General features: G+C 38.2%; 1 protein-coding gene across 7 annotated transcripts in view; it reads left to right on the forward strand.

Moving 5' to 3' along the window:
• The window catches only part of KIDINS220 (kinase D interacting substrate 220), a 158,712-nt gene that overhangs the window by 12,796 nt on the left and 118,731 nt on the right, over positions 1-27,185 (forward strand). For all 7 annotated transcript variants that reach the window (XM_073336072.2, XM_073336073.2, XM_073336074.2 and 4 more), the window contains exons 2-9: positions 8,026-8,173; positions 12,847-12,945; positions 14,900-14,998; positions 16,808-16,906; positions 17,741-17,842; positions 20,745-20,843; positions 22,658-22,855; positions 25,567-25,665. In XM_073336072.2, the coding sequence (XP_073192173.1) occupies positions 8,066-8,173; positions 12,847-12,945; positions 14,900-14,998; positions 16,808-16,906; positions 17,741-17,842; positions 20,745-20,843; positions 22,658-22,855; positions 25,567-25,665 (903 nt within the window). In that variant the 5' untranslated portion in view covers positions 8,026-8,065. The remainder of the gene's footprint in view (positions 1-8,025; positions 8,174-12,846; positions 12,946-14,899; positions 14,999-16,807; positions 16,907-17,740; positions 17,843-20,744; positions 20,844-22,657; positions 22,856-25,566; positions 25,666-27,185) is intronic.

Here is a 27,185-nt window from a genome sequence, read left to right on the forward strand (position 1 = left end):
CTAACAAATTCTTTTGTTGTTGCCTAGGCCAGTGTCCTTTGTTCCTGTGAGGCTGGGCTGGGTTTGTCTCATACCTGCCCTGATGAGGTGTGAACTGCCTCTCTGCTCTTGGAGAGTTTTTGCCTGGGCTTATTTTAAGCCATGAAGGATGCATTTTCAGCCTCATAACTATATACATGAAATTACAACCTATAACAACATTACTATAACATCACTGTAACAACAATGCTCAGTGCATCATGAGCCTTCCGAAGACACCCGACATGACAAACTTTGCATAGGATACCACACAATCATTTTACAAGGATGAACATGGGGGTGCTGGGTGTTCCCCTGAGGTGCAGAGTATCACACACACACATTAGCTAATTCTAATTCTTTAATTTTGTATTTATCCTAAGTGGCCTTCCATAATGTCATTAAATCATGACTTTCAGATGGAGAATTGAGGTATGTAGAGATTAAGTGACTAGCCTAAAGTCATACAGTCTATGGAAGAACTGTAAATGGAACCCAGTTCTTTTCCAGTGTCCTAGTCCACTGCCCAAATCACAAGATCATCCTCATTCTTGTGGATGAGGACAGCAGCATAAAATGAATCCATAGAAGCTTTGAGATTGTTCTGCTTTTTCTGTGATTATGTAGAGATGTTTGAGTAGAAAATTTTCCACGCTTCATTAAACGCTGGGCTGCCTGGGTAAAGTTTTTGGTGTCTGTGCTGACTACAGGAAATTATACCCTTCTAGATATCACATGATTTTCTGTCATTGAGGAATTGCTGTTATCTATTATGTACATTGCATGTGCAGCAGGCATGGGTGAAGATGCCAAGATTTGGCACCAACCTAATTAATGAGGTAGACAGAATCACTATAGGGCAGGTAGCACTGATTTGCATTGCCATAATTACTGGATGTTATCAGCACAGCAGCCAAGAAGAATTGGGATGATATGCTTACCTATCCTCATTAAGGACATGAAGGGTTACATTTTAGTTGTGAGGAGACATATGGTATTGGTCCATTAGTAGATGGAAATGGTATAGTTGTAAACAGTAAGGCAGAAGCATTTTAATATTTCTGTTCTATTTTTGGGGACAAACAGATGAGATTGTTATCGCCATTTCATGAGACTTTCTTTCCATTCCACTAGTATCTCTGGAGGATGTTAAACAGAAGCTTCTAAAATTAGACATTTTCATATCAGCAGATCCAGATAACTTTCATCCACGAATTTTAAAAGAGCTGGCTGAGATGCTCATTGAACCATTAATATTGATTTCAATAAGTCTTGGAGCACTGGAGAAGTACCAGAAGATTGGAAAGAAAGCTAATGTAGGGCCCTATGAAATCCCTTTTATTATTGTGGATTTTTGGATTTATTTTCTGATTTTGTTTTTTTCCATTTTTATGCTATTTTTTAAATCAAAACTGTTTGATACATTGACAACAAATAAGTAGCCTTACTATAAATGCATGAAAGTGTTCAGAATTGGACTGCAGTGTGAAAAACTGATTTTGCAAAAAAAACCCCCCAAACCCTACAATTTAAACAGATATACAGTATAAGTATATGGTAAAAGTAACATATTTAAAATCACTTTTTAAAGTAGTACTTGGTAATATGACCAAACTGACACTGTTGACAGTAACACAAGAAGTCCACTGACCTGTGTGTGTGGGGGAGGAGGGAGTATGCATGTGTGTGTGTGGAGTGAGGGAGTGTGTCCACTGCTTTCTTGTTAAGCACAGCACTTGCCAGCTTGAACGCTTGTTCAGACAACTGCAACCGCTCCTGAGCCTGAGGCTGGTGCACAGACAGGTGCTCCCCTAGCCCCCTACCCTGGCTCAGCAGAGATCAGGTATACAGGCGGGGGACACCCCTGACAGCCCCCTATCCTCCCCAGCTCTGCACAGCAGATCAGGAGGCTCTGATCCAGAGCAGCTTGACTCTCTTAAGTGCAGCTGCACGTAGCTCAGTTGTGCAGCCCATCCTGTCTGCCTGCCTCTGTGGTTCTGGTGCCGGAGAAAGCAGGATTCCACATTAATGTTTTGATTCTGTGATTTGGTCTGTGTTCTCATTAACACAGATTTCATAGGGTACTATTAATGTTGTGCCAGTTTTTAAAAAGGGTAAATGGGACGACCCGTGTAATTGCTGGCCTGTCAGCCTGACATTGATCCCAGGCAAGGTAATGGAGTGGCTGATATGGAACTTGTTTAATAAAGAATTAAAGGAGGGTAATGTAATTCATGCAAATCAACATTGGCTTACGGCAATACATTTCAACCTTTAGTCTGTGGGCCCCTGGGGGGTCCGCTGACTATGTCTAAGATTTTCAAAGAGGTCTGCATACCCATTTGAAATTTTTTAGGGGGGTCTGTAAATGAAAAAAAGGTTGAAAACCACTGGTTTATGGAAAACAGATCCTGTCAAACTAACTTGATTTTTTTTTTTAAATGAGGTTACAAGTTTGCCTGACAAAGGTAATAACGTTGATGTAGCATATTATGACGTGGTACCACACAATATTTTGATTAAAAAACTAAAATGATGTAAAATTAACATGATGTACACAAAAACTGGCTAACCGGTGTCAAAATGTAATTGTAAATGGGGAATTGTCATTGATTCACAGTGTTTTCAGTGGGGCCCTCAGGGATCAATTCTTGACGCTAGGCTATTTGACATTTTTATCAGTGATCTGGAAGAAATCATCAAAATTATCACTGATGAAGTTTGCAGATAACACGACACAAAAATTAGGGGAGTGGCAAGTAATAAAGAGGGTAGGTCACTGATTCAGAGGGATATGGATCGCTTGCAAACTAAGTGCAAGCAAACAATATGCATTCTAATACAGCCAAATGTAAATGTATACATCTAGGAACAAAGAGTGTAGGCCATACTTCAAGGAGGGGGGACTCTCTCTTGGGAAGCAGTGACTCTGAAAAAGATTTGGGGCTTGTGGTGGATAATCAGCTGAACATGAACTCCTAGTATGACGCTATGGCCAAAAGAGTTAATGCGATCCTTAACGGGGGAATTTCAAGTAGGAATAGAGAGGTTATTTGATCTCTATATTTGGCATTGGTCCAACTACCGCTGCTCTCTACAATTCAAAAGGATGTAGATAAACTGGAGAGGTTGGTTGAGAGAAGAGCCACAAGAATGATCATTAAAGGATTAGAAAACAGTCCTTAGAGCGATGAGCTCAATCTGTTTAGCTCAACATTCTACAAACATATTAGAAGCAAGAGGAAGACCAAGGATAGGGTAGGCCTGTTACTCAATGAGGCGGGAAAAACAATAACAGAAAATGTGGAAATGGCAGAGATGTTTAATGACTTTGTTTCGGTTTTCACCAAGAAGGTTGGTGGTGATTGGACGTCTCACATAGTGAATGCCAGTGAAAATGAGGTAGGATCAGAGGCTAAAATAGGGAAAGAACAAGTTAAAAATTATTAAACAAGTTAGAGATCTTCAAGTCACCAGGGCCTGATGAAATGCATCCTAGAATACTCAAGGAGTTGACTGAGGAGATATCTGAGCCATTGGCAATATCGTTGAAAAGTCATGGAAGATGGGAGAGATTCCAGAAGACTGGAAAAGGGCAAATATAGTGCCAATCTATAAAAATAAGGACAACCTGGGGAGTTACAGACAAGTCAGATTAACTTCTGCACCTGGAAAGATAATGGAGCAAATAATAAAGCAATCAATTTGCAAACGTCTAGAAGATAAGGTGTCAGGGTTCCCTCCCCACTCTGAACTCTGGGGTATAGATGTGTGGACCCACATGAAAGACCCCCTCAACTTATTTCTACCAGCTTAGGTTAAAACTTCCCCAAGGCACAAATCCCTTCTTGTCCTTGGACGGTATTCGCTGCCACCACCAAGTGAGTTAGACAGAGATTCAAGGAAAAGAATCACCTGGTGTTCCTGTTCCCCAAAATATTCCCCCCCAAACCCCTTCACCTCCTTTCCTGGGGAGGCTTGAGAATAATATCCTCACCAATTGGTACAGGTGAGCACAGACCAAATCCCTGGGTTTTTAGGAAACTAAAACCAATCAGATTCTTAAAAAAACAACAACTTTATTATCAAGAAAAAAAGTAAAAGAAGCTCCTCTGTAAAATCAGGATGGAAGGTAATTTTACAGGGTAATCAGATTCAAAACACAGAGAATTCCCCTGTAAGCAAAACTTTAAAGTTACAAAAAACAGGGATAAACCTCCCTCTAAGCACAGGGAAAATTCACAAGCTAAAACAAAAGATACTCTAACGCACTTCCTTGCTATTACTTACTATTCCTGTAATTTTAGATGTATCATTCAGTAGGAGCTGGATTACTTGTTTGATCCCTCTCTTTGTCTCCCAAGAGAACACACACAGAGCACAAAAACAAAGCCCCTCCCCTCCCAGATTTGAAAGTATCTTCTTTCCCCAGTGGTCCTTCAGGTCTGGTGCCAACTGGGTTAATTGAACTGATTAACCCCTTACAGGTAAGGGGATTCTGTACCTCTGGCCAAGAGGGATTTTATTTTCATAGAATCATAGAATATCAGGGTTGGAAGGGACCTCAAGAGGTCATCTAGTCCAACCCCCTGCTCAAAGCAGGACCAATCCCCAATTTTTGCCCCAGATCTCTAAATGGCCCCCTCAAGGATTGAACTCACAACCCTGGGTTTAGCAGGCCAATACTCAAACTCTTGAGGTATCCCTCCCCCCACAACCTTTACTGCATACATAAAGGTTGTTACCCTTCCCTTTATATTTATGACATAAGGTGATAAGTAATAGTCAGCATGGATTTGTCAAGAACAAATCATGTCAAACCAACCTGATAGCTTTCTTTGACAGGGTAACAAGCCTTGTGGATGAGGGGAAGTGGTAGACATGGTATATCTTGACTTTAGTAAAGCTTTTGATACTGTCTTGCATGACCTTCTCATAAACAAACTAGGGAAATGCAACCCAGATGAAGCTACTATAAAGTGGGTGCATATCTGTGGTTCACAGTCATGCTGGAAGGGCATGATGAGTGGGGTCCCACAGGGATCAGTTCTGGGTCTGGTTCTGTTCAATATCTTCATCAATGATTTAGATAATGGCATAGAGAGGATACATATAAAGTCTGTGGACAATACCAAGATGGGAGGGATTACAAGAGCTTTGGAGGATAGGATTACAATTCAAAATGATCTGGACAAACTGGAGAAATGGTCTGAAGTAAATAGGATGAAATTCAACAAGGACAAATGCAAAGTACTCGACTTAGGAAGGAACAATCAGTCACACACATACAAAATGGGAAATGACTGCCTAGGAAGGGGTACTGTGGAAAGGGATCTGGAACAGAGTCAGTGTTCCCTCTAATTTTTCCCATCCATGTGTGGAATTAATTTTGTTATGTGCACCAATATGGAGGTGATGTGTGACATATCACCTCCATATTGGTGCACGTACACAAAATTCATGTGGTGGGGGTGTGGCTGAGGGGTTTGGAGTGCGGGAGGGGGCTCAGGCTGGGGCAGAGTGTTGGGGTGTGAGGGCTCCAGCTGGGGGTGTGGGCTCTGGGATGGGGCTGGGGATGAGGGTCTCAGGACTGGGGCAGAGGGGTTTGGGGTGTAGGAGGGTGCTCCAGGGCTACAGCGGGAAGAGGGGTCTCTCCCAGGACCTGGGCTGGCGGGGGGAGGTGCCTCTACCTGCCATGGGAGCTCTGGGGCTGGGGCTTCAGGATAGGTGCCCCTTCCCTGGCCCCAGCAGGGCCAGGCCATGCCTGGGTCAGGGTTGGGCCTGGGCCAGGCTGGGCCACTCCGGCTGTATGTCGGGTCGGGCTGCCCACGTCTGGGGCCCGCAGCAAAGTTGGGGCCAACAGAGGGGTGCCTGGTCGTGGCAGGTTGGGGTTGGGGTGGGGCACCTATGCGCCGGTCCATCCCCAGCTGCGGTAGGTCCCGGGTGGGTTTCCTGAGCGCTTGCACAGTGCTAAATAGGCTGCTGTGCAGCCGTGCAGCTGACAGGGAGATTAGGTCATAATGGACCAGAAGCTAAATATGAGTCAACAGTGTAACACTGTTGCAAAAAAAGTGAACATCCTTCTGGGATGTATTAGCAGGAATGTTGTAAGCAGGACAAGAGAAGTAATTCTTCTGCTGTGCTCCGCACTGATTAGGCTTCAACTGCAGTATTGTGTCCAGTTCTGGGTGCCACGTTTCAGGAAAGATGTGGACAAATTGGAGAAAGTCGAGAGAAGAGCAACAAAAATGATCAAAGGTCTAGAAACCCTGACATTTGAGAGAAGATTGAAAAAATTGGGTTTGTTTAGTCTGGAAAAGCAAAGACTGAGAGGGGACATAACAGTTTTCAAGTACATAAAAGGTTGTAACAAGCGGGAGGGAGAAAAATTGTTGTTCTTAACCTCTGAGGATAGGACAAGAAGCAATGGGCTTAAACTGCAGCAAGGGAGGCTTAGGTTGGACATTAGGAAAAACTTCCTAACTCTCAGAGTGGTTAAGCCCTGGAATAAATTACCGAGTGAGGTTGTGGAATCTCCATCGTTGGAGATTTTTAAGAGCAAGTTAGACAAACACCTGTCAGGGATGATCTAGAACAGGGGTGGGCAAACTTTTTGGCCCAATGGCCGTATCAGGGTGTGAAACTGTATGGAGGGATGGGTACGGAAGGCTGTGCCCCCCCCAAACAGCCTGGGCCCCTCCCACTTCCCACCCCCTGACTGCCCCCCTCGGAATGCCCCACCCATCCAACCCCACCACTCCTTGTCCCCTGACCGCCCCCTCCCGGGACCCCCACCCATAACTGCCCCCCTGGAATCCCTCTGTCCCTTGCCCCCGCCCAAGAACCTCTGCCCCATCCAACTGCCCCCTGTTCCCTGTCCCCAGACTGCCCCCCGGAACCCCCTGCTCCTTACCCAACCCCCCACCCCTTTACCATGCTTCTCAGAGCAGCATGTCTGGCAGCCGTGCTGCCGGGCCAGAGCTAGACATGCTGCCGCTCTGCGCTGCGCTGCAGGGGAGGGGGGACAGTGGAGGAGGGGCCGGGGGCTAGCGCTCAGGGGCCGGACAGGACGGTCTCGTGGGCCAGGAGTGGCCCTTGAGCCATAGGTTGCCCACCTCTGATTTAGAATGATAATACTTAGTCCTGCCATGAGTGCAGGGGACTGGATTAGATGACCTCTTGAGGTCCCTTCCAGTTCTGTGATTCTATGAACATAGAGAAGATAAAGGGGTGACTTGATTACAGTTTATGAGTATCTGCACAGGGAACAACTATTTAGTAATGGGCTTTTCAATATATTAGAGATTGGTATAACACAATCCAATGGCTGGAAGTTGAAGCTAGACAAATTCAGGGTAGAAATAAGTCATAAATTTGTGATGGTGAGAATAATTGACCATTGGAATAATTTACCAAGGGTCATGGTGGATTTTCCATCACTGATCACTTTTAAATCAACAATGGATATTTTTCTAAAAGATATGCGCTAGGAATTATTTCGGGGAAGGTCTATTTCCTGTGTTATAGAGGAAGTCAGACTGGATGATCACAGTGGTCCCTTCTGACCTTGGAATCGATGCATCTATTAGGGGCAGAACTCTTAAAAATAACTGAAATAATTGAGTTTGGTATATAGTTTGTGGCCAGCTGTGCTACAATTGAGTTCCTATATACTAAGAAATATACAACACAGGTAATAGCTTTCAGGGGGACAAGGACATTTGTACAGTCCTGTACTGTACATATATAAACTGTGAAAGAATATTATCTGTTTCCTTCAGAACCTATTGTTCCTGCACAATGCTAAGGATAGGGTACCCTTGAATTTTCAAAGAATTGCAAAAGATTTAGCAACTCGGTCTTCATTTAAATGTCGATTTAGAGTTGTTAGTCATGGAAATGTTTTATTGCTGAGAGTGGCAGATACTTATGTGCAATCAGCAGTTTGCTTTCTGTAATAAAATCAAATCTTGTTTACTAATACTTTTTTTTTTTTTTTAAATACAGGTATTTATTGTTATAGAAGTACTTGAAGTACTATCTAAAAATGGCAAGTCTCATGACTCAGAGTCTTGTGACCTATGTGGAAGAGGAAAATGTTCCTGCTCTAAAAGCACTTCTTGAGAAGTGCAAAGATGTGGATGAAAGAAATGAGGTAAGATGAGTTTTTCAAAGATTTCTTGAATATTGTTACATGTTAATTGCAGGATGAATAACTGATATGACCTCACACTGGCTATTTAATGATGATAAATTCCTATCCAGTCACTTTCTTCTGTGGTCCTTTCTTTGTCCTTGAATTGTACTCTCAGCTCATAAGCTCATACTGTGGCCTATCTATCTTAGGTATTTAGATGGTCTCCATTGATGTAGTATCTGACTGCCTCACAATCTTTCAGTATATTTCTCCTCACAACACCCCTGTGAGGTAGGAAAATATTATTATCCTCATTTTAGATATGGGGAATTGATGCACAAAGAAACTAATGGTTGTGTGACATTCTCCAGAGTGCAACCTGGACTGCTGTGTTCCCTTACCTCTCTAGCCTGGAATGCTTTTTACACTGCTTTGCTGGTGAACCGCAAACCACTCCAGGCTCTGCTCATTCACAGCCACCAGCATGAAAAGTCACACCCAGCTGAATACATGAATGCTCTCCCAGCCATCCATGAATAACATGCAGGGTGACACCTGCATATTTCCAGCTTTGCACCCAGAAATGTGTGTATTACACTGTTCAGTACCTTCCTGAACAGTGTAAGCTCATATATCGTCTGTCATCCCAACAATGGGAATGATTATGCACCAGCTTTTGTTATCTCAAGCAGAGGTTTACCAAACACTTCAATCAAACACACTGGTTTAGATAAAACAATAAAGCAAGTTTATTAACTAGAGAGAGAGAAATTTTAAGTGATTACAAGTATGGATGCATATAAGTCAGTATTGGTTACAAAAGAAATAAAAAGGTAAACACACAAGCTAATTATTACATTTTACCAAGGTAATAGATTCAAAAGCAAAAGGTTTATCTCACCATGAACTGCCATACATTTTGCTGGCTGTGTCCCTTTTCAGCGTGGGACCACTCCTCCCTTTGTTCAGTTCTTTGAGAGTTGTTGTTGTCATGAGAAGAGAGATGGAGAGAGGAGGCTAGGGGCAATTTCCCTCTCTTCTTATACTCCAACCCTTTGTTCTGGAAAAATCCTTGCTGGGTGATTGAGGCAAGCAGTGCCATTATGTATGTGAGCTCCAAACTATCCTTCAGGTGAATTGTAAATTCTTTGTTTATACCTCCCTCCTTGCTTGTGAATAACTGAATAAATAGGTAATGGCCCTTTAGCACTTCGCTGGTGTGCCAGTGTGTCTCTGAGAAATTGGTTTGTGGGTGTTACCCAGAATTACAACATATTCCAGTAACAATCATACAGTTAAATCTCCTACGTTTTCATACAATGTTGTTATGCACATCTTAATAGGACAATTATATTCAACAATTTGAGTTTTCAAATGATACCTCACAGAGCAAACTTTGTACAAAATATATCATAACCATATAAAAGTTGTGAACATGGGGTATAGGGTGTCATATGACATATAGGGTATCACAGGCTGTCAAGATTTTGGCTACTAAATGGCTAAATCCCTTTTGAAAATGAGACATAGGCTCCTGAATCAGTTAGACGTTGCAACACTGAGTACAGAAATGCTTAAATAACTTTAAAAATCTGGGCTTAAATGACTTGCTTAAGGCCTTACAAGAAGTCTGTGACAGAATACGGAATTGAACCTGGATCATCTTATTCCTGGTCTAGCACCCTAACCACTAACCATTTCTCTCTCTTTTTAAGGGATCGAGTTTGATTTTGTCTAATTATAACATAGCAACAATGCTAAAGTACTGAGGATGCAACGCAGACAGTCAGGTGTATTGTCGTTTTCTTACAGTCCAGCGGATGCTTACAAAAATCATTTTTTCTTGGAGTTTTGTACATTTATGCTACTGTGATACTTTTGGTTTTGTATCTTTGTCACTTTATTAAGGGTTGAGAAACATGATTTGACTAATTGATTATTACAGGTTATTGAACTTCTGAGAAGAGGCGATGGCTAGTGTTTAGCATAATAACTTCTTTCTTTGAGTCTTTTTCGTTTTACATTAAAAACATGGATTTCACAAACATTTTTTTAACAAGCAGCATCAGCATAGAAGCATGTCCTCTAGCATATGAATGGTTAGCATATCTGGCACATAAATACATTGCAATGCCAGCTACAAAAATGCCATGTGAATGCCTGTTCTCACTTTCTGGTGACATAAGAAGTAGGTAGAATTATCTCCTGTAAATGTAAACAAACGTGTGTCTCTTAGCCTGGCTGAACAACAAGCAGAGTGGACTTGTAGGATCTAGAGTTTTACATTGTTTTGTTATTGAGTTCAGTTATATAACAAAAAAAAATCTGCATTTGTAAGTTGCACTTTCACAATAAAGAAAATGCACTACAGTACTTATATGAGGTGAATTGAAAAATACTATTTCTTTTGTTTATCGTTTTTACAGTGCAAATATTTGTAATAAATATAATATAAAGTGAGCACTGTCAACTTTGTACACTGTGTTGTAATTGAAATAAATATATTTAAAGATGTAGAAAAAAATCCAAAATATTTAATAAATTTCAATTGGTATTCTATTGTTTAACAGCGTGACTAAACTGTGATTAATCATGATTAATTTTTTTTAGTTAATCGTGTGAGTTAACTGCAATTAATCGACAGCCCTAAAAATATGTTTTTATTATTGAAAAACATTAATATAGCACCATACACTTACTTGGCATTTTACAGATATACAGTCATGTTTTCATCTCAGAAGAGCTTACAATTTATTACACTGTAAGATATGCCCTGTTGTGCAAAATGTACAACTGTGATAATTATTCATAATGATACTATCTGGAAAAATCCAATTTAAGCTAATTTAAGGAAAATGCCTGCTACACCAGAAAACTCTCCTGGATGAGTCAATGCATTTCCATCATTCATTGTACCAAAAGCAGAAGAAAGGACTGATGATATATATTCCTTAATTAAGTAGTCAGCAGCAAGTGATTAGTAACCTTAACTAAAGCCACTATAATTAGATAAGGTGATTCATCTTGTTAGTAGTTTACATTTTCAGGAAAAACATGGAGTCTTTGTGGCACCTTAGAGACTAACAAATTTATTTGGGCATAAGCTTTTGTGGGCTAAAACCCACTTCATCAGATGCATGGAGTGAAAAATACAGTAGGCAGGTGTATATGTATTACGGCACATGAAAAGATGGGAGTTGCCTTACCAAGTGGGGGGTCAGTGCTAACGATGCTAATTCAAACAGGGTGGATGTAGCCTATTCCCAACAGTTGACGGGAAAGGGTGAGTATCAACAGAGGAAAAATTACTTTTTGTAGTGACCAAGCCACTCCCAGGCTTTATTCAGGCCTAATTTGATGGTGTCAAGTTTGCAAATTAATTCCAGTTCTGCAGTTTCTCGTTGGAGTCTGTTTTTGAAGTTTTTTTTTGTTGAAGCATGGCCACTTTCAGGAAAGTTACTAATGTACTTCTTACAATGACACAGCTGTTGTAGGCAGGCATTCAGTGGATATTACTAAAACTGAGGGAATTTGGATGCTGTTCTTTGCATCTTTAAGGGAAGCAATGATCCATTCAGACGTAGGGTAATTTCTAGCTTGAAGATGTAGCAAGGTGGGAGGAGGGTAGGGAGAAATCCATCATCTCACAGTGGCCAGGTGTAGGCACTTTCAGACAAATTCTGTTATCTGCAAACTCACCATAACCTTGAGTTTATCAGATTCTCTCTCTCTCTCTCTCTCCCTCCCCCACTTTCCCCAAAATCTATTCTTCCTCACAATCAGAAATTATCTTCTACGATGCCCTAATGGATTGTGGAGAAACCATCATACAGGAAAGCCCTTGTATGGACTCTTTCTCATAGCTAACGTGACTTACAGATTGAGAGAGGATGCAAAGGATGGTGTCTAACAGCAAGCAACGTTATCTGGGATAGTTCTTTTGTTCCTTGTGCTGGGAGAGATACTTCTCTCCGAGAAGGCATCTCCGTAGAACGGAGTCAGCTTTGTATCAGGTTTTTTTATTATCCCTGATGGCTTGATCATGCAAGGTGCTAAATGCCTTCCAGTCTTGTTTGTTTCAGTGAGATGAGACCTTGCAGGATAAGATTAATAGACTCTAAGTTGCTCAGTTGTCTGGTACAATGACAAGCATATTGTCTGTGTTCAGAAAATAATACATGTGTAACTGAACTATGTTTTCTGGACTTCCAAAAGAAATTTCAGTGTGGACTTTTGGTGCTCTGCAGATTCCAATTCATTGGTTGGACTGTGGCCTTTCTAACTGTATGGCTAAGCTTCTTCAAGCTGTGAGTAAGGAAGAAAAAACTCTAGACCTCCAGATGTGTTAGGTGGACAAATGAGTTGTGGACTGTTATGCTTTTAGTGTATTGCAATTATTTTCTAAAAGCCACTCTTTAAATATTTGAAACCACTTACTATACTATATGGACTACTATATGGAAAGATTTAATATCGTGTTGCCATTTCTTTTTTCACCAACATTTTTTGCATGTTTGAATATGTTAAGTTTTACCAGTGTTTCTCATATACTAAATCTAAGCATAAATTAAGTGAGCAGTACCTGAACTTCCTTTATAGATGACGGTACTTCACTGGTTGTGTATATAACTATGGGATTTTAAAGATGTATCAGCTTGTCTAAGTAAGTTGCAACTATCATTTGATTACAGAATGGTCAAACCCCATTGATGTTGGCTGCTGAGCAAGGCAATTTAGAAATTGTCAAAGAATTGCTCAAGAAAGGAGCTAACTGCAACCTGGAAGATACAGTAAGTATTAGTGTCATTTTCTTTTTCCAGGATGGTTCCTTAACTAGCACTAATGTGTCTGGCTCTAAATTATCATGTAGTTCTGCTTCAGGTCTGTTAAGTGAAGCACCTTTGCGGCTGAGTTCAGATCAATTATAATGGTAAAATAGTTAACACGTTTACCAATGTAACTGATCCACAAGGAAGCTCTCTTGACTAGGTAGGTGCTGGTTCCTTCTTTGTAGCAGCATAGAACAGCAGTGTATAGCTATTGGTCATGTAGCATCACAAAGCAGGCTGTGTCCTGGCATTTCCATATTTAAACTGATGCCACTATGAAAGTTTGTGTATTTGGGAATACAGTACAGCTTTATTTTATGAGGTGTCTTTCATGGCTTATCCCAATTTTTTTTACAAAGCTGTAGTAAAGAATTATTACAGAATTACATAATAGCAGAGGGGAAAGAAATCACAAGGCATAGATGAGGAAGATGTGCTTAGCTGAGTTTTGAAAAAAAAATGGAGAATGGATGAAGTAGAGAGATAAAAGGCAGCTAATTCAATATGGGAGGAGCAACACTGGAGAGAGCTCTTGCATCAGCAGTAGCAAGTTTGCATGGAAAGATCCAGAGATAAGTGCTAGATAAGCAGGGGACTTGAGGAGTGGCAAAAGAAACAGGCAGGGTGGAAGAGGATTTAAAGGCAAGATGGGAAATTTTGAACTGAATCCTAAAATGAATGGAGAGGCAGATAGGTTGATTGATGATAGAAGTGATGTCATTCAGCTGCTTTAAACCTGTTAGAAGCTATGCAGAATACTGCTGCTAGTTTGAATTTGGGAGGCAATAGAGATAACTAGCAATAGTTAAGGTGAAAGATAGATGGATATATTAATATTACATCAGAGGTGTGGAGCAGGGGCAGTTTTATACATAGCCAGTGTTGTGGGGTTGGTGACAGGAAGATTTTACAAATATAAATATGAGAGGAGAGAGTTCAAAGTCAAGTATGTTTTCAAGTTATAGACAAAGGAGAGGTGAATGGAAGATAGAGTTATGTGGATTCTCCTTCCCTGCTGCTCATGAGAATGAAAACTCCTGAGACTTAGTTTACTTGTTTGAACAATCAGTGAAAGAGAACAGAGGGATTTTGAAGGCGAAGTACATTACAGTTCAAAACTATCAATGGAAAAAAGTTAAAGGTGGAGAAATGATGACCAAGAGGGAGAAGTTAGTTAGACAAGTGTAGATGGCTGATAATGGAGCTTTGTGGAATTTGGGAAGAAGTGTCTTGGCACAGGAGAGAAACCATAACCATCAAAAGAGTTAAGTCTGAGGGAATTCAAGACACACACATACCTATGTATAAAAAATGGGGAGTACTTGTGGCACCTTAGAGACTAACAAACCTGACACATACCTATGTATGTAGATTCTAGAAAGCTGAAATGTTTTAGCGTTGAAGGCTGCATTGAAGTGAAAAAGAACCATATATTTTTAACTACACAGAAGAGAGTAATTCCCATCCTTTGGTCATGGAAAAACTCAGAAGTATAAACTTGTGATGGGGGAATCTCAACATGCTGGTTGTTAGTTTTGTTAGTTCTAGTAAGTATTGATACAGATTTGAGTTTAAGCCGTCTTTATCCTCTTGGCTTATTAGTCAGTATGATGAAGGCTTCCATTTGAAAAAACAGACTTCACAGTTTGGAAATACATTAAATCTCGTATTATATTGAACACATACCCACAATTTCACAGTGGGTGTATATTGTCATTAGTTGAAAAAATCAAGCACATTATAAACATGAATTTGTACTTTATACTAAAAATGATACTTGATAGCTCTGAGGGAACCACTGTACACTGGGACTAGTAAGTTGGTATGTAAAACCTTCATATTGTATCCTCTGTAAATATCACTAATTGAATTTTTAAAAAACCAACTACATCTTTCAACATTTTTCTTGTTGTAGGATAACTGGACAGCTCTTATTTCGGCAGCTAAAGAAGGATATGTAGACATTGTAGCAGAGTTATTTAACTGTAATGTAAATTTGGAGCACCGGGATATGGTATGAATTTTTTTCTAGTTTTAAAATGGAATAGTTATGCTAATAGGAACAAATATGGAGTTGATTTTCCAGCTATGCAAAACAGAATGAAGATCTTCTATTGTTTGTTGAGTACTTTAAAATGTAAAGAAGTTCTGCTTTGAAATGTTTGTCTAATGATAGAAAAGAACATACCTTTTCTGGCGTGGTTTTCTTTTTCTGTAATATTAGAATTTCTTCTAGAGTTTAAACTAAAATACTGTAACTGTCTGTGAAATGTAAACTGTATTATGCTTGAGACTTTCTTGCATGCTGGAGGAATCTCAGGTCTTGAAAGTTTTAACCATTTTATTTAAACGCATAAAATTCATTATATTTAATCTTTGCAAATGTAAACTAGGAAGGGGCAAAGTAACAAGCACTCCAATGGTTGATTTTGTTAGCTAGGTGAAGAATGCATCCTAAAGGATAAATTTAAATCACTCCAGCAAGTTCAGTATAGTTTAGGGGCTTGGTTATCTGGGCAATTGTATGTATAACTGATAGGATAGTCTCCTTATGTGGCATATGTTAGGGATAATTAATCTCATTAAATTGCAAAGTCCAACTCTTTAAATTCTTAGGATTCTGGGGATTTGATATTGCTGGGGAAGGTAGCTAAAGAGAAAAATACTTTTTGTTGTTGTTGTTCTTCAGTAAAATAAATGTTAATATGGTGCTCTGGGTAGGGATAAAACCATTTAGAGTAACTCCTCGCTTAACCTCCTAGTTATGTTCTTGAAAAATGCAACTTTTAGCGAAACGATGTCAAGCGAATCCAATTTCTCCTTAAGAATTAATGTAAATAGGGGGAGTTAGGTTCCAGGGAATTTTTTTTCTCCAGACAAAAGACATTATATACATATACAGTATAAGTTTTAAATAATTTTAAACAAACAATTTAATACTGTACTCACCAATTATGATTTTGAAGCTTGGGGTCGGGGCGTGGGGGCTTACCTGGTCCCTGGCTGAAATGCTGGGTGGGCAGCGTGGGGTGCCCTGACCCACCTCCCCAGCAGGCGCACCGGGCTGGTGGAGTGGGGCAGGAGCCCTGGGAGGGTGGAACAGGGCAAGCCCCCACACTCCCACCCCGCTTCCTGGCAGGAATGCCTGGCGGGCGGAGCGTGGCAAACCCCGGGCCCCGGCAGGAGCACCGTGCAGGCGGAGTGGGGGAGCCAAACAAGGTTATAAAGGAACATTGCAGGACTTTAAAGGAGTATGTTCTCTAATAGATCAGCTACCTAATAACGAAACAATGTAAACCAGTACAAGGTTAAGTGAGGAGCTACTGTATACTTTTCCTTTATTGAAACATGCACATTCAAGTGGCAAGCCATGCTTTTGAACTCCGTCTGTTTAGTTTTATAGAACAGTGAATTCAAATTTGTCCGTGAGTTTCCCAATAACTTTTATTCAACTGTAACATTGGCAGGTTTGTCCACTTTCATTTGAGAGCCATTATGGAAGCATCTTATACAAACTAGATTCCGCAGTGCTTTTGTTTGAAGTCTGTGATTTTGTCTGCGGCAAGTTTGATAAAATCATTTAGGAGAGCATTTTTCTTCCTCCTCCCCACCTCCTGCCCTAAGTTCTGTATGTTGCAGCAAAAAAAGTTTAATTTTAAATGTTACATGTTTGAATTTTTAGACTAGTTAGATGGCAACATTTGTCAATGTTGCTTGTGATAGGGTCATAAACAGGAGTCTAAGAACAGGTGTGTAACAAAAAATGCATAAATATAGGTCTTAAATAAATCTCTCAAATATTTTTCTTTGTTGTGTTTGACAGGGAGGGTGGACAGCCCTAATGTGGGCATCATATAAAGGTTGTACTAAAGTAGCTGAGCTGCTTCTTGAGAAAGGAGCAAACCCAAACATCACTGGGCAGGTAAGGTTTGATCTTTGAGAAGAGAAAGATCCCTCAAAAACCTGAATTGTGTAGTAGTAGTCTCTTGCGAAGAACTGAGTTTTATACAAAATTTTATACTGCATTTCATGGCAATAAAGTGATAGTTTTATGATTTAGTGTCATTGGAGCATACGATGTTAAAGATTTCAGTAAAGTTTACATCAGGAAGATATTAAGATAGTGACAGTAATTTCTATGTGTATTAAGCCATGTACAGTAGAAGGAGAATTCTGTTCAGTTTTAATTACTTTATTTCTAGAAATCAATAATTGAATAAACATTTATATAATTAAGAGTAGTAACATCTCTTGTTTTAATTATTTCTTGGTAACTAACAAATAGTCTGGGTTGTAACTGTGTCATATATACAGATACTCCTGAGAAGACTAGTCATGATACTGATTATTGGGGCTCTATTCTGTCTTCTGCATGTGTTGGCATTATTAGCTCCCATTGATGTTAGAAGATGTATATGGTATATATGTACGTAGTGTATATGTACATAGTGCGTTTTAGGTTCTGTTTGTCATTACAACTGTGTAAATAGAGAGGTATTAGGATATGATCTTTTAAAATCCTTGTTAAGAATAACTGTTTACAAAAAATACATGACTTTTCTACTACTGACTAATCCATTTAATTGGCAACAGTTACTGAAGTATGATCAATAGATAATTTGTGTGTATTTCCTTTCATGTTTTATGAAGACTGAGGCATTCTAATAGATATTAATGTATAAATAAAAAAATAAGTAGCGTTAAGAATATGTTTTTGATTCCATGGCTTAGTTTTTATTTTGTTATCTGATCCAAGCAATATAGCGTTTATCCAATCATTTGGGCAGCAGGACGTGGCCACTCGGATATAGTACATCTGTTACTGCAACATGGAGCTAAAGTCAACTGCTCTGATAAAGTAAGCTATGATTTTTGTTCAGCATTTTTATATTATTAAAGAGTTGTTTGTAGAGCCCAGGAAAGAGCGTTAAACGTCAAGGAAATTATCTAGCATATAATATCCAGAATTTCTCTTCATTAAACATTTCATTTATGCAAGAATTTCAAAATTTATACATTTTCTGACTAAAACATCTATCACTGATTCTGAAAAATTAGACTAAATTACATTTTTTTGCTCACATGGTTAAAATCCCTGTGGTATGGACCAAGTCACTGGCTTGGCAAGTATCCTTTGCAAATCTTGCTTCATAGTATATAATAGTTTACAGTGAGTAATATACTAAATATAATATCAAAATATTGCAGTGAACACTGATTGCCTTAAATCATGTTTTTCTCCTTTTGCTTCTATAGCTTTTGGAAACAGTGCTAATCTGACTTGCATACATATATAATTCTGGTATCTAGAAGCCTGTGAGAGAGGAGTTAAAATTGCAAGCATTTAAAATATGGTAACTTCATTTTGTGAAGTGTAGCTTTTTGACCAGTTAGCTGATCACTGTTCCATAGCAAATAGCTTCTGAAAACACAGCTTCAGACTAAATAAACAAACACAGCTTCAGACTAAATAAATAAACTTAATAGGCCAGGTGAGAGAACACCACCTCCATCTTATTGCTTTCACAAATAAGTTTGATCACCTAAGAAAGATGAGATCATAAAAAAACTTTAAAATAAATAATATTTATTTTTAAGGTTTAGTTGAAATATTCAGGAGAAATTGGATGACAAAATTATTTTTTTAATTCAAAGTTACTTCCTGGACGATTAAATATTCTTTGGATTTTTTTAAAAGTTCCTGTTCCAAGGCATGGGTCAGTGTGATAATGAAAATGCAGATTGATGACACTTAACCGAAGGATGAAAATGGAAGTAAATTACTAAGTACTGAGTTCTGAAACAAACATTTCATTTCGTTTTCCATTTTGCAAACTGGAAGGTCATTTAAAAAAAAAGAACTTAATATTTTAACTTTCTATATTGTTTTTCATTGTCCTGAATAACAATACAACATCAAAACATTGCTTGTTCTTTTAATCCCCGACTCTGTCTCATCTTAAGGGACATATTATTTATTAGGGAAGCTTACTTTTGAAATTTGGGTTGTTAATTTTAAGTCCTCGATGAGACTCTTAGAGTTACAGGAATAAAACCCTTTCTTCACACAAGCTCTTTACACTTCCATCTGTAAAAACTGACTCGGTTGCTAGTCAGTTTCCTTTTATAAACAGTTGCTATTAACAAAAAGAAAAGGAGTACTTGTGGCACCTTAGAGACTAACCAATTGGTTAGTCTCTAAGGTGCCACAAGTACTCCTTTTCTTTTTGCGAATACAGACTAACACGGCTGTTACTCTGAAAGTTGCTATTAAGTGACCCCTTTGTGGTGCTCAGGATGTCTCTGTCTAAAAACAGATTGTATGGCTCTCCATAGAGTAAAATAATAATTTTTTAAAAATTGCATGTGTCTGAAAATACTCCTCAGATTGATCTTTCAAACAATCTTTTTCCCGATGAAATTAGTAGTCATTAATTATAGGATTTTATTCCTTGTATTAAGTAACTTTCAAAGAACAGCTGTACAGGATTTCCTACAATATATATCTTTATTTTTTAAATGTAAAAGCAGCCTTTCATGAAATCTTGATGCTTATACACACTGATTGATTAATACAAAAATTAACCAAACACTGTTCTCAATCACAGGTTAAATTATTAATCTGAAAATAAATTCCCTTCCCTGTCTGAACTGTAGTTTTCAACCAAACCCTTCATAAAATGCCTAAGAAATTAGATGCATGTTGAAGCATACTCTGAAATTTTGGAGCTAGGGTAGGGAGGAGGAATTGAGTTTGTCAAGGATCCGTCCAAAAAAAAAAAAAACGTTTTACCATAAGCTCTCTCTCTTATTTCAAAAGCAGGGGACTAAAAGGTCATTGCCTAAGCTTACCACACTAGCAGCAATATTACATGGGGAGGGAGGTGGTCTCTCAAATGGGAAAGACTGAAATCATTTAGTCCCTGATCCAACAAACGCCTTAAACACGTAACTTTTAGCATGAGCATATTCCCATTGAAGTCAATGGGCCTACTATTCACATGATTTAAAGTAAAGCATATGCTTAGTTACTTCGTTGGATTGGGGCCTTGTGGCTTTGTAAATCAAATCCTGCACCTCAGAGTCGTTCGGAAACTAATACACAGCTCTTGTAGACTGTTGAGACCTTATTGAAACTTTGACCAATCCAGAATACTTGTTCAGTCCTCCATAGTCTTCTAACTTGAAAATACTATAGGATCTTCAGTAACTGCCCTGATGCTTGCACTACATCTTCCCCTGATCCACCGAAAATGCATCCATCACCACTTTGTGCACTTCCCTGTTTCTTTCCTGCCCCCGGTAAACCCCTTGTGCATTGCTTTATGTTTAAATTTCTTGACACTATAGCCCCAAATGCTTACATTGTGGGTCTTATCTTCCCCTATTCTGTCTTTCTACCAGTGATTTTAGCATCACTGTGCTGTTAATTCCTTCTCCAGCTCTCACCTCCATGAATTTTCACATGTTGCCTCCTATCCAGGAATAACCCAGTATGCTAAGATACCAGTGTCTTCTCAAAACTTTTCCCTAAAACTCCACTCCTATGATATGCGTCTGTTGCGATTATGAGGGGTGTATCTTTTTTTATACTGTAAAATAATTGGGAAAGGCAAGGCCTGTCTTTATTTTTGTGTATTTTATAGTGCCGAGCACACTCTACTAGACAGTATAGGACACTAGTCCATTCTTGACATTAAATACAGTAACTCAATTTGAAAGAACATATTAATAAGTTTTGTGATTGATTTTGTTTATAGTATGGAACCACACCATTGATTTGGGCTGCTAGGAAGGGTCATTTGGAATGTGTGAAATACTTGCTGCAGATGGGTGCTGATGTTGACCAAGAAGGGGCTGTAAGTAACTAATTTTGTTTTCCATGGTAAGATGTGTCCACATCTCTTGTTTCTAGCATAAACAGATTGACATTTCTGGTGTGCAAAAATAAAACAAAGCAATGAAGAAAAAGCAATTTATTGGCCTTGATCTGTGTGCAGGTTATTTTTTAAGATCTAATCAAAAAGACATACAAGAAATCAAACTATCAGAGAGCTTTTTATGACTATGGATTTTGTACTCTCAGCTGTGACATTGCTATATAATTTTTAAACGATGAATTTTAAATTTAACATATACATTACAGAAGTAGTGGAAAATAATGGCACACTTAATTTCTTTGGATTTATACAATGAAAAGGAACGTCTGTGCTATGTTTTAGGAGTCACAACTTAATAGATTGTCAGTTGCTATTTTTAGAGATTTAACTACTGTGTCAAAACTCAATGATAAGCAGAATCTTGGTAGGCCAAGCACCTATCACATGTTGCTATTTGAATAATAAATCATATATAAAAGTTGGTGTGGCTCTTCATGTTTTCCAGATAATGTTTAAAACTTATTGCTTTAATTGCCTATTTTGTCTTATAACTGAAAGGCTGTTTTTATTTTAAAATAGTTATTGAAGAGTGTTCGATATTTGAATTGAAAATAATGTAATTAGTTCATTTAGAAAGGTGACCTCTCTGCATAAAATGTTCAATAAAAATTCCGTAAGAACACACAGTACTTACATTAAATACATATGGCAGCAGTCTTTGTCATCTTTAGTCCTGCAAAGGAAACATGCAGGCAAACCCCTACACCTGAGCAGTTCTCTTTACAGGATTGAGGCCTAATGTGATAGAATAAGCTGACTGTTCCCAAGAATTCATGTAAATGAATTGCATCCTGAATTCAGAAACAATGTGTGCTTTGATGAAGACAAATGTTGAGTTTGAGTGTAGTAGTGCACTTTCTCAGTATACACTGTATGTTGATGCATGGGTACTGAAATAATAGTCAAGCCCTGAACTAGTAAAACAGGAATTCTATTTGGCTTCACAACACATGGATTTTTGATGAAAATGAATATTTAAATTGCTCTAATTATACAGGTTAAAGTGGGTGCTGCGAGTAACCCCTACAAAAAAAGTTACCCCCCCAAAAAATGTTTCAGCATTCTTCTTATAATTTAAACATTTCATATCACTCACATTTAAATTGTGATATTCTTACTCTGAAAAGTACTTCAAATACTCTTTAAATAATCCTATTGAAATTAGTGAGACTGCTCAAGAAGAAACATACTACTTAATGTAAGGGTATTAGTCTAGTTGCTGGTGAAAACTTTGCTATCTCATTAGCATTTCATTCTAGATAACTCTTCAGATGGTTGGAGGAGGGACAGTGGAGGGTAATATTCTCACTTCAAAGTGTGCAATAAAAAAACAGTTTGTTCTGGGGTAAACAAATAAAAAAAGTGGTTCTAATTTATTTTTCTGAAGTGGAATTGGCATATTTAGTGCACTGATATGATTTTCATAATAATGCAGAAAGATTGTACAGTTCATATTTTTTTCAGAAGTTATGATAAATTGCTTTAGGATTTCACACTTGCATTTAGAAAGCTCTTTGAGATAGTGCCTGTTTATTTTTAAACTTTATAAAGTACATACTGCCATATATGGTACATTTAATAAATATCTGTGCTAACATTTGAATGCTTGAGAAAGTATTTGATACTTTCATGAGAAATCTTTCATTCTTCTTTAGATAGCTTGCAGTGTTCAGGTATTGTAATTATTTGTATTTCTTATTTAGGGTGTAATAATTTCTTCTTTTTTTTTTTAGAACTCTATGACTGCACTTATTGTGGCAGTAAAAGGTGGTTACACTGACTCAGTAAAGGAAATTCTGAAAAGGAACCCAAATGTAAATTTAACAGATAAAGATGGAAATACAGCTTTGATGATTGCATCGAAGGAAGGGCATACTGAAATTGTTCAGGATCTACTTGATGCAGGAACTTATGTGAACATTCCTGATAGGGTTAGTAAGTGCTCTGATGATAAACTTGGTGTCAAACATATGCCTGATATATTAGCCTGCATAACTTTATGTAGTGTATAGTGGTGTTATTAACTCATATATATACTATGTATTTTCATATTTATTTTTTAATTTTCTGCAACTAGGTGGCAGACTTTTGTGTTACCATTTTAAATCAGCCATGGGCAACGTGCTTGATAGGAAAAAGAAATGTTATTTGTATAGAGCTAAAGAAAGTCTAACATTCTTCTGGCATTACCAGTTGCCACTAATGTATAGGTGGACTAATGTCACCTCGTCAGCATGCCTTTTTCCAGCTCCCTTGGTTTGTAAGAGTCATGAAATCCATTCAGGGCCTGGGTTAACACAGCAGTGCAATACACTGTGGGACTATCCACTTGAGTTTCTTAACAGATGCTCCTTTTTGTTTTTTGATGTCCTTCCAAAAGATATGCTGTAGATCAACCATAGTATATTGAACTCAGGATTCATTTTTTGGGTGGTGAAGAATAATACCCTCCCTTGCTGCAATTACTGGTTGATATTCTATGTTCTTTGTTATTCAGGAAATAAGAATAAGGGATCAGGGTTGTCCCTTCTAGCATTAATATTAATTAAATAAATATTGTTTACCAGAAAGTCACTTTCTTTTAATTTTCAATGCCTTTTTCACTTTTAACAGAGATCAATCTTTTTTTTCCTGACACAGCAGGTGCTTAGAAAAATGTAATGGGTCTGGAGGCAGTTTTAATAGTTTCTAAAGTGTTTCTAGCACTGTCAAGTTACAAGGTAGAGTCATTCTGGATTGACATCTTGCTTTTTCTCTCTTCAGTAGTGATAGAAGTTTAGCAGCTAATATTTCACAAGCTGTTATGATTGGAAATCAAAGTGTTAAGCATTCTTTTCTAGTTCTAAAACAAAGGACATTGGCTCAGTTTGAAAGTATATAGGTAAAACTGATGCATAAAAATGCTAGGAATCATTTTACAGCAGCAGTAATGATCGTAATGAATTATATCTATGCTACTACCTCTTGTGACTCCACTGCTCTAGTGTTTTTTTAATAGCAGAGGCTTAAATCATATTGAAAGTCATTTGGCGGCAGCTGCAGGAGGTGGGGGAAGATAGTAATCAGAATGAGGTTATTGTAAGGTCTGATATCTTTGAGCTTGACAGAATTAGTAGGCATTGATCTATACTATTAAACAGCTAATATCTTGTTCTGCTAAATACTAACACATAATACCTTTGGCTCAGTGACAAAAACTCTCAATGGTTGCTGCCAGAGTTCAAAAAGTAAAAAAAAAATAATTTTTTTTTGCCACTAATGGTTTCCACACTTAAATATCCACTTCATGTGTCTCCTAAACAGTTTTGCACTAAACTGCAGTGTGTGTCTGATGGCGTATGTGGCATGAAAAATTATTGGTCTTACAGAAACAAAGGTTAAAATACTTAATACTCTCACCTTCTGTTAGGAGCCAGATATTTAGTGACTTCTAATTGGTGTGGATTGGAATTCCTCATTCTTAAATTTTCTGATTTGGGTCCCAATTTGAGGTATGGTATTGGTTGAGTAATTATTTCACAGTTCCAAAGGATACTTAATTTTATTATATGCTCTCCCATCCCCTATCCCCCCTTTTCTTTTTGGTACAAATTACTGTGACAAAAAGAAAAGAAAAAAAGAAAATTTTGAGATAGAATAATACTATTTTGATTCTGGTTGTCACTGCAAATGAAAACAGTTTTACACAGAGGGATTTAAAATAGTGAATAGTGGGAGCACTAGCACCGATTTTGACTTGCAGCATTTAAGTTTAGTATTTTGCTACTAAATACTAAAGGAGGGGATGTTACTGAAATTCACGCCCTTAGACTGCTTATACAAAATGGTGATTATGTTTTAGATACTTGTTCATTTACTGATGGCATTTATTTTCTCTGTTTCACTGTGGAAAAAAATTAGACATGTCATATCAGTTCATGGCTTCAGTTTTTGTATATTATAACAATTACAAATTATGTGAATTGAGAGGTGTTAAATAAAATTTATATTGGATTTTAGGCCTTACTCTTCAGATTGTACACTCATATAATTCCAATGACTTCTGCGAAGTTACGTCTTCTTTTTTATGTTGGAGTAACTGAGATCAGAATCAGCCCCTTGTGCACAGCATTTATTTATCAAAACAGAAGACCTCAGTATAAAAAAAAACCCATTGCTCTATGAAGAAAAAGCACAAATTCCTGAAGGACTTCAAAATGACTTTTCTGTATGAACACCTATGAATTAACACAGAATTAAGCAAGAAAAATTTATCTTTCCCCATATTTATTCTTTCTTGTTCTTTCTATGCTTGCTTTATTTTAAGATTTGGTTCCTCAAATTGTAATCTTGCACATGATTAGGTTTTACTTCAAACGCTTAATGTCTGACCTCTTTGCAATAAAAATACTTGTTGAAAAATGGAATCTTTTTCTACTCTCTGAGTATACTTAACCAGTGTAAACTACTAATATATAATCTGAATTTCATTATATAAAGATTTAGTAAAAATTGACATGATTTATATGTTCATAGGCTATAATTTGTCACCTAATGTGATTTTCAGGCAAAATATTATGTTTTCTTTTTGGTAAATCATTTTAATCAAATGAGGGAAGATTAACCTATTGCTCCTGTTTTCTATCATTTAATTTATTTTCAGAGTGGAGACACTGTGTTGATAGGGGCTGTTAGAGGAGGTCATGTTGAAATTGTGAGGGCCCTGCTACATAAATATGCTGACATAGACATTAGAGGTCAGGTAAGTACAATGGCGGTGTTTTGGTTTTTTTTTATGGTGGAATGGGAAATTGAGAATTGTACAGTTCCCTGAAAAATACAACTTGAAAAATTTGTCCATAGTCTTACCAGCCAGAGGACAACTAGTATGAAGAAAAAAAATCTCTTCTGACACTGCTCTTGCTCTTGCTCTTGAAGGAATACATCTTATATGCTGTATTTAATAAAAATATGTTGTCAACCAACTTTTTACTTTTAATTACCTAACAGAAAAAATATTTATTGAATATATTTGATGCATTTTACCAGTATTCCCATTACATATTTGCTGAATAAATTATATTAAATATATTATTGTCAGTACTATTTGGCCGGGCCTACTCAAAACATCTTTCTTGTTTTTGTTAGAACTTCTTTCCCTTCCTGGCTTAACTCCACTTTTTTTTTTCTTTTAATACTCTGCATTATTATCAATTACTGTTAGTTTTTTCTTCCACACTGTGCTTCTACTCACTTTTAATATCTTCTTCCATGTCTTCTTCCTCTTCTTTCTTCTCCCTCTAAAGCCTCTCTCCCAATACTGTATTTCTGTTTTCAAGCTTGTCACATCCAATCGTTCCTTCTACTCCTTTAACCTTTCCCCACCACCTGTATGTTGGTGTGTAGTAAAGCACCCATGCACTACTTGCTAGAACACTAAACTTACTAGCCACAAAAAAAATAGATTTGGTGCCTCAGTGTCTGTGGATGATACTAAACTAGGAGGAGTGGTAGGTATGGTGGCAGGTAGGGATAGGATACAGAGGGACCTAGACAAATTGGAGGATTGGGCCAAAAGAAATCTGAGGAGGTTCAACAAGGATAAGTGCAGGGTCCTGCACTTAGGACGGAAGAAGCCAATGCAGTGCTACAGACTAGGGACCGAATGGCTCGGCAGCGGTTCTGCAGAAAAGGACCTAGGGGTGACAGTGGACGAGAAGCTGGATATGAGTCAACAGTGTGCCCTTGTTGCCAAGAAGGCCAATGGCATTTTGGGATGTATAAGTAGGGGCATAGCCAACAGATCGAGGGACGTGATCGTTCCCCTCTATTTGACATTGGTGAGGCCTCATCTGGAGTACTGTGTCCAGTTTTGGGCCCCACACTACAAGAAGGATGTGGAGAAATTGGAGAGTGTCCAGCAAAGGGGAACAAAAATGATTAGGTGTCTGGAACACATGAGTTATGAGGAGAGGCTGAGGGAACTGGGATTGTTTAGCCTGCAGAAGAGAAGAATGAGGGGGGATTTGATAGCTGCTTTCAACTACCTGAGAGGTGGTTCCAAAGAGGATGGTTCTAGACTATTCTCAGTGGTAGAAGAGGACAGGAAGTTGCAGTGGGGGAGGTTTAGATTGGATATTAGGAAAAACTTTTTCCGTAGGAGGGTGGCAAAACACTGGAATGCGTTACCTAAGGAATCTCCTTCCTTCGAAGTTTTTAAGGTCAGGCTTGACAAAGCCCTGGCTGGGATGATTTAATTGGGGATTGGTCCTGTTTTGAGCA

The sequence above is a fragment of the Lepidochelys kempii genome, chromosome 3 (genome assembly GCF_965140285.1).
Source record: "Lepidochelys kempii isolate rLepKem1 chromosome 3, rLepKem1.hap1, whole genome shotgun sequence".
NCBI classification, from domain to species: domain Eukaryota; kingdom Metazoa; phylum Chordata; order Testudines; family Cheloniidae; genus Lepidochelys; species Lepidochelys kempii.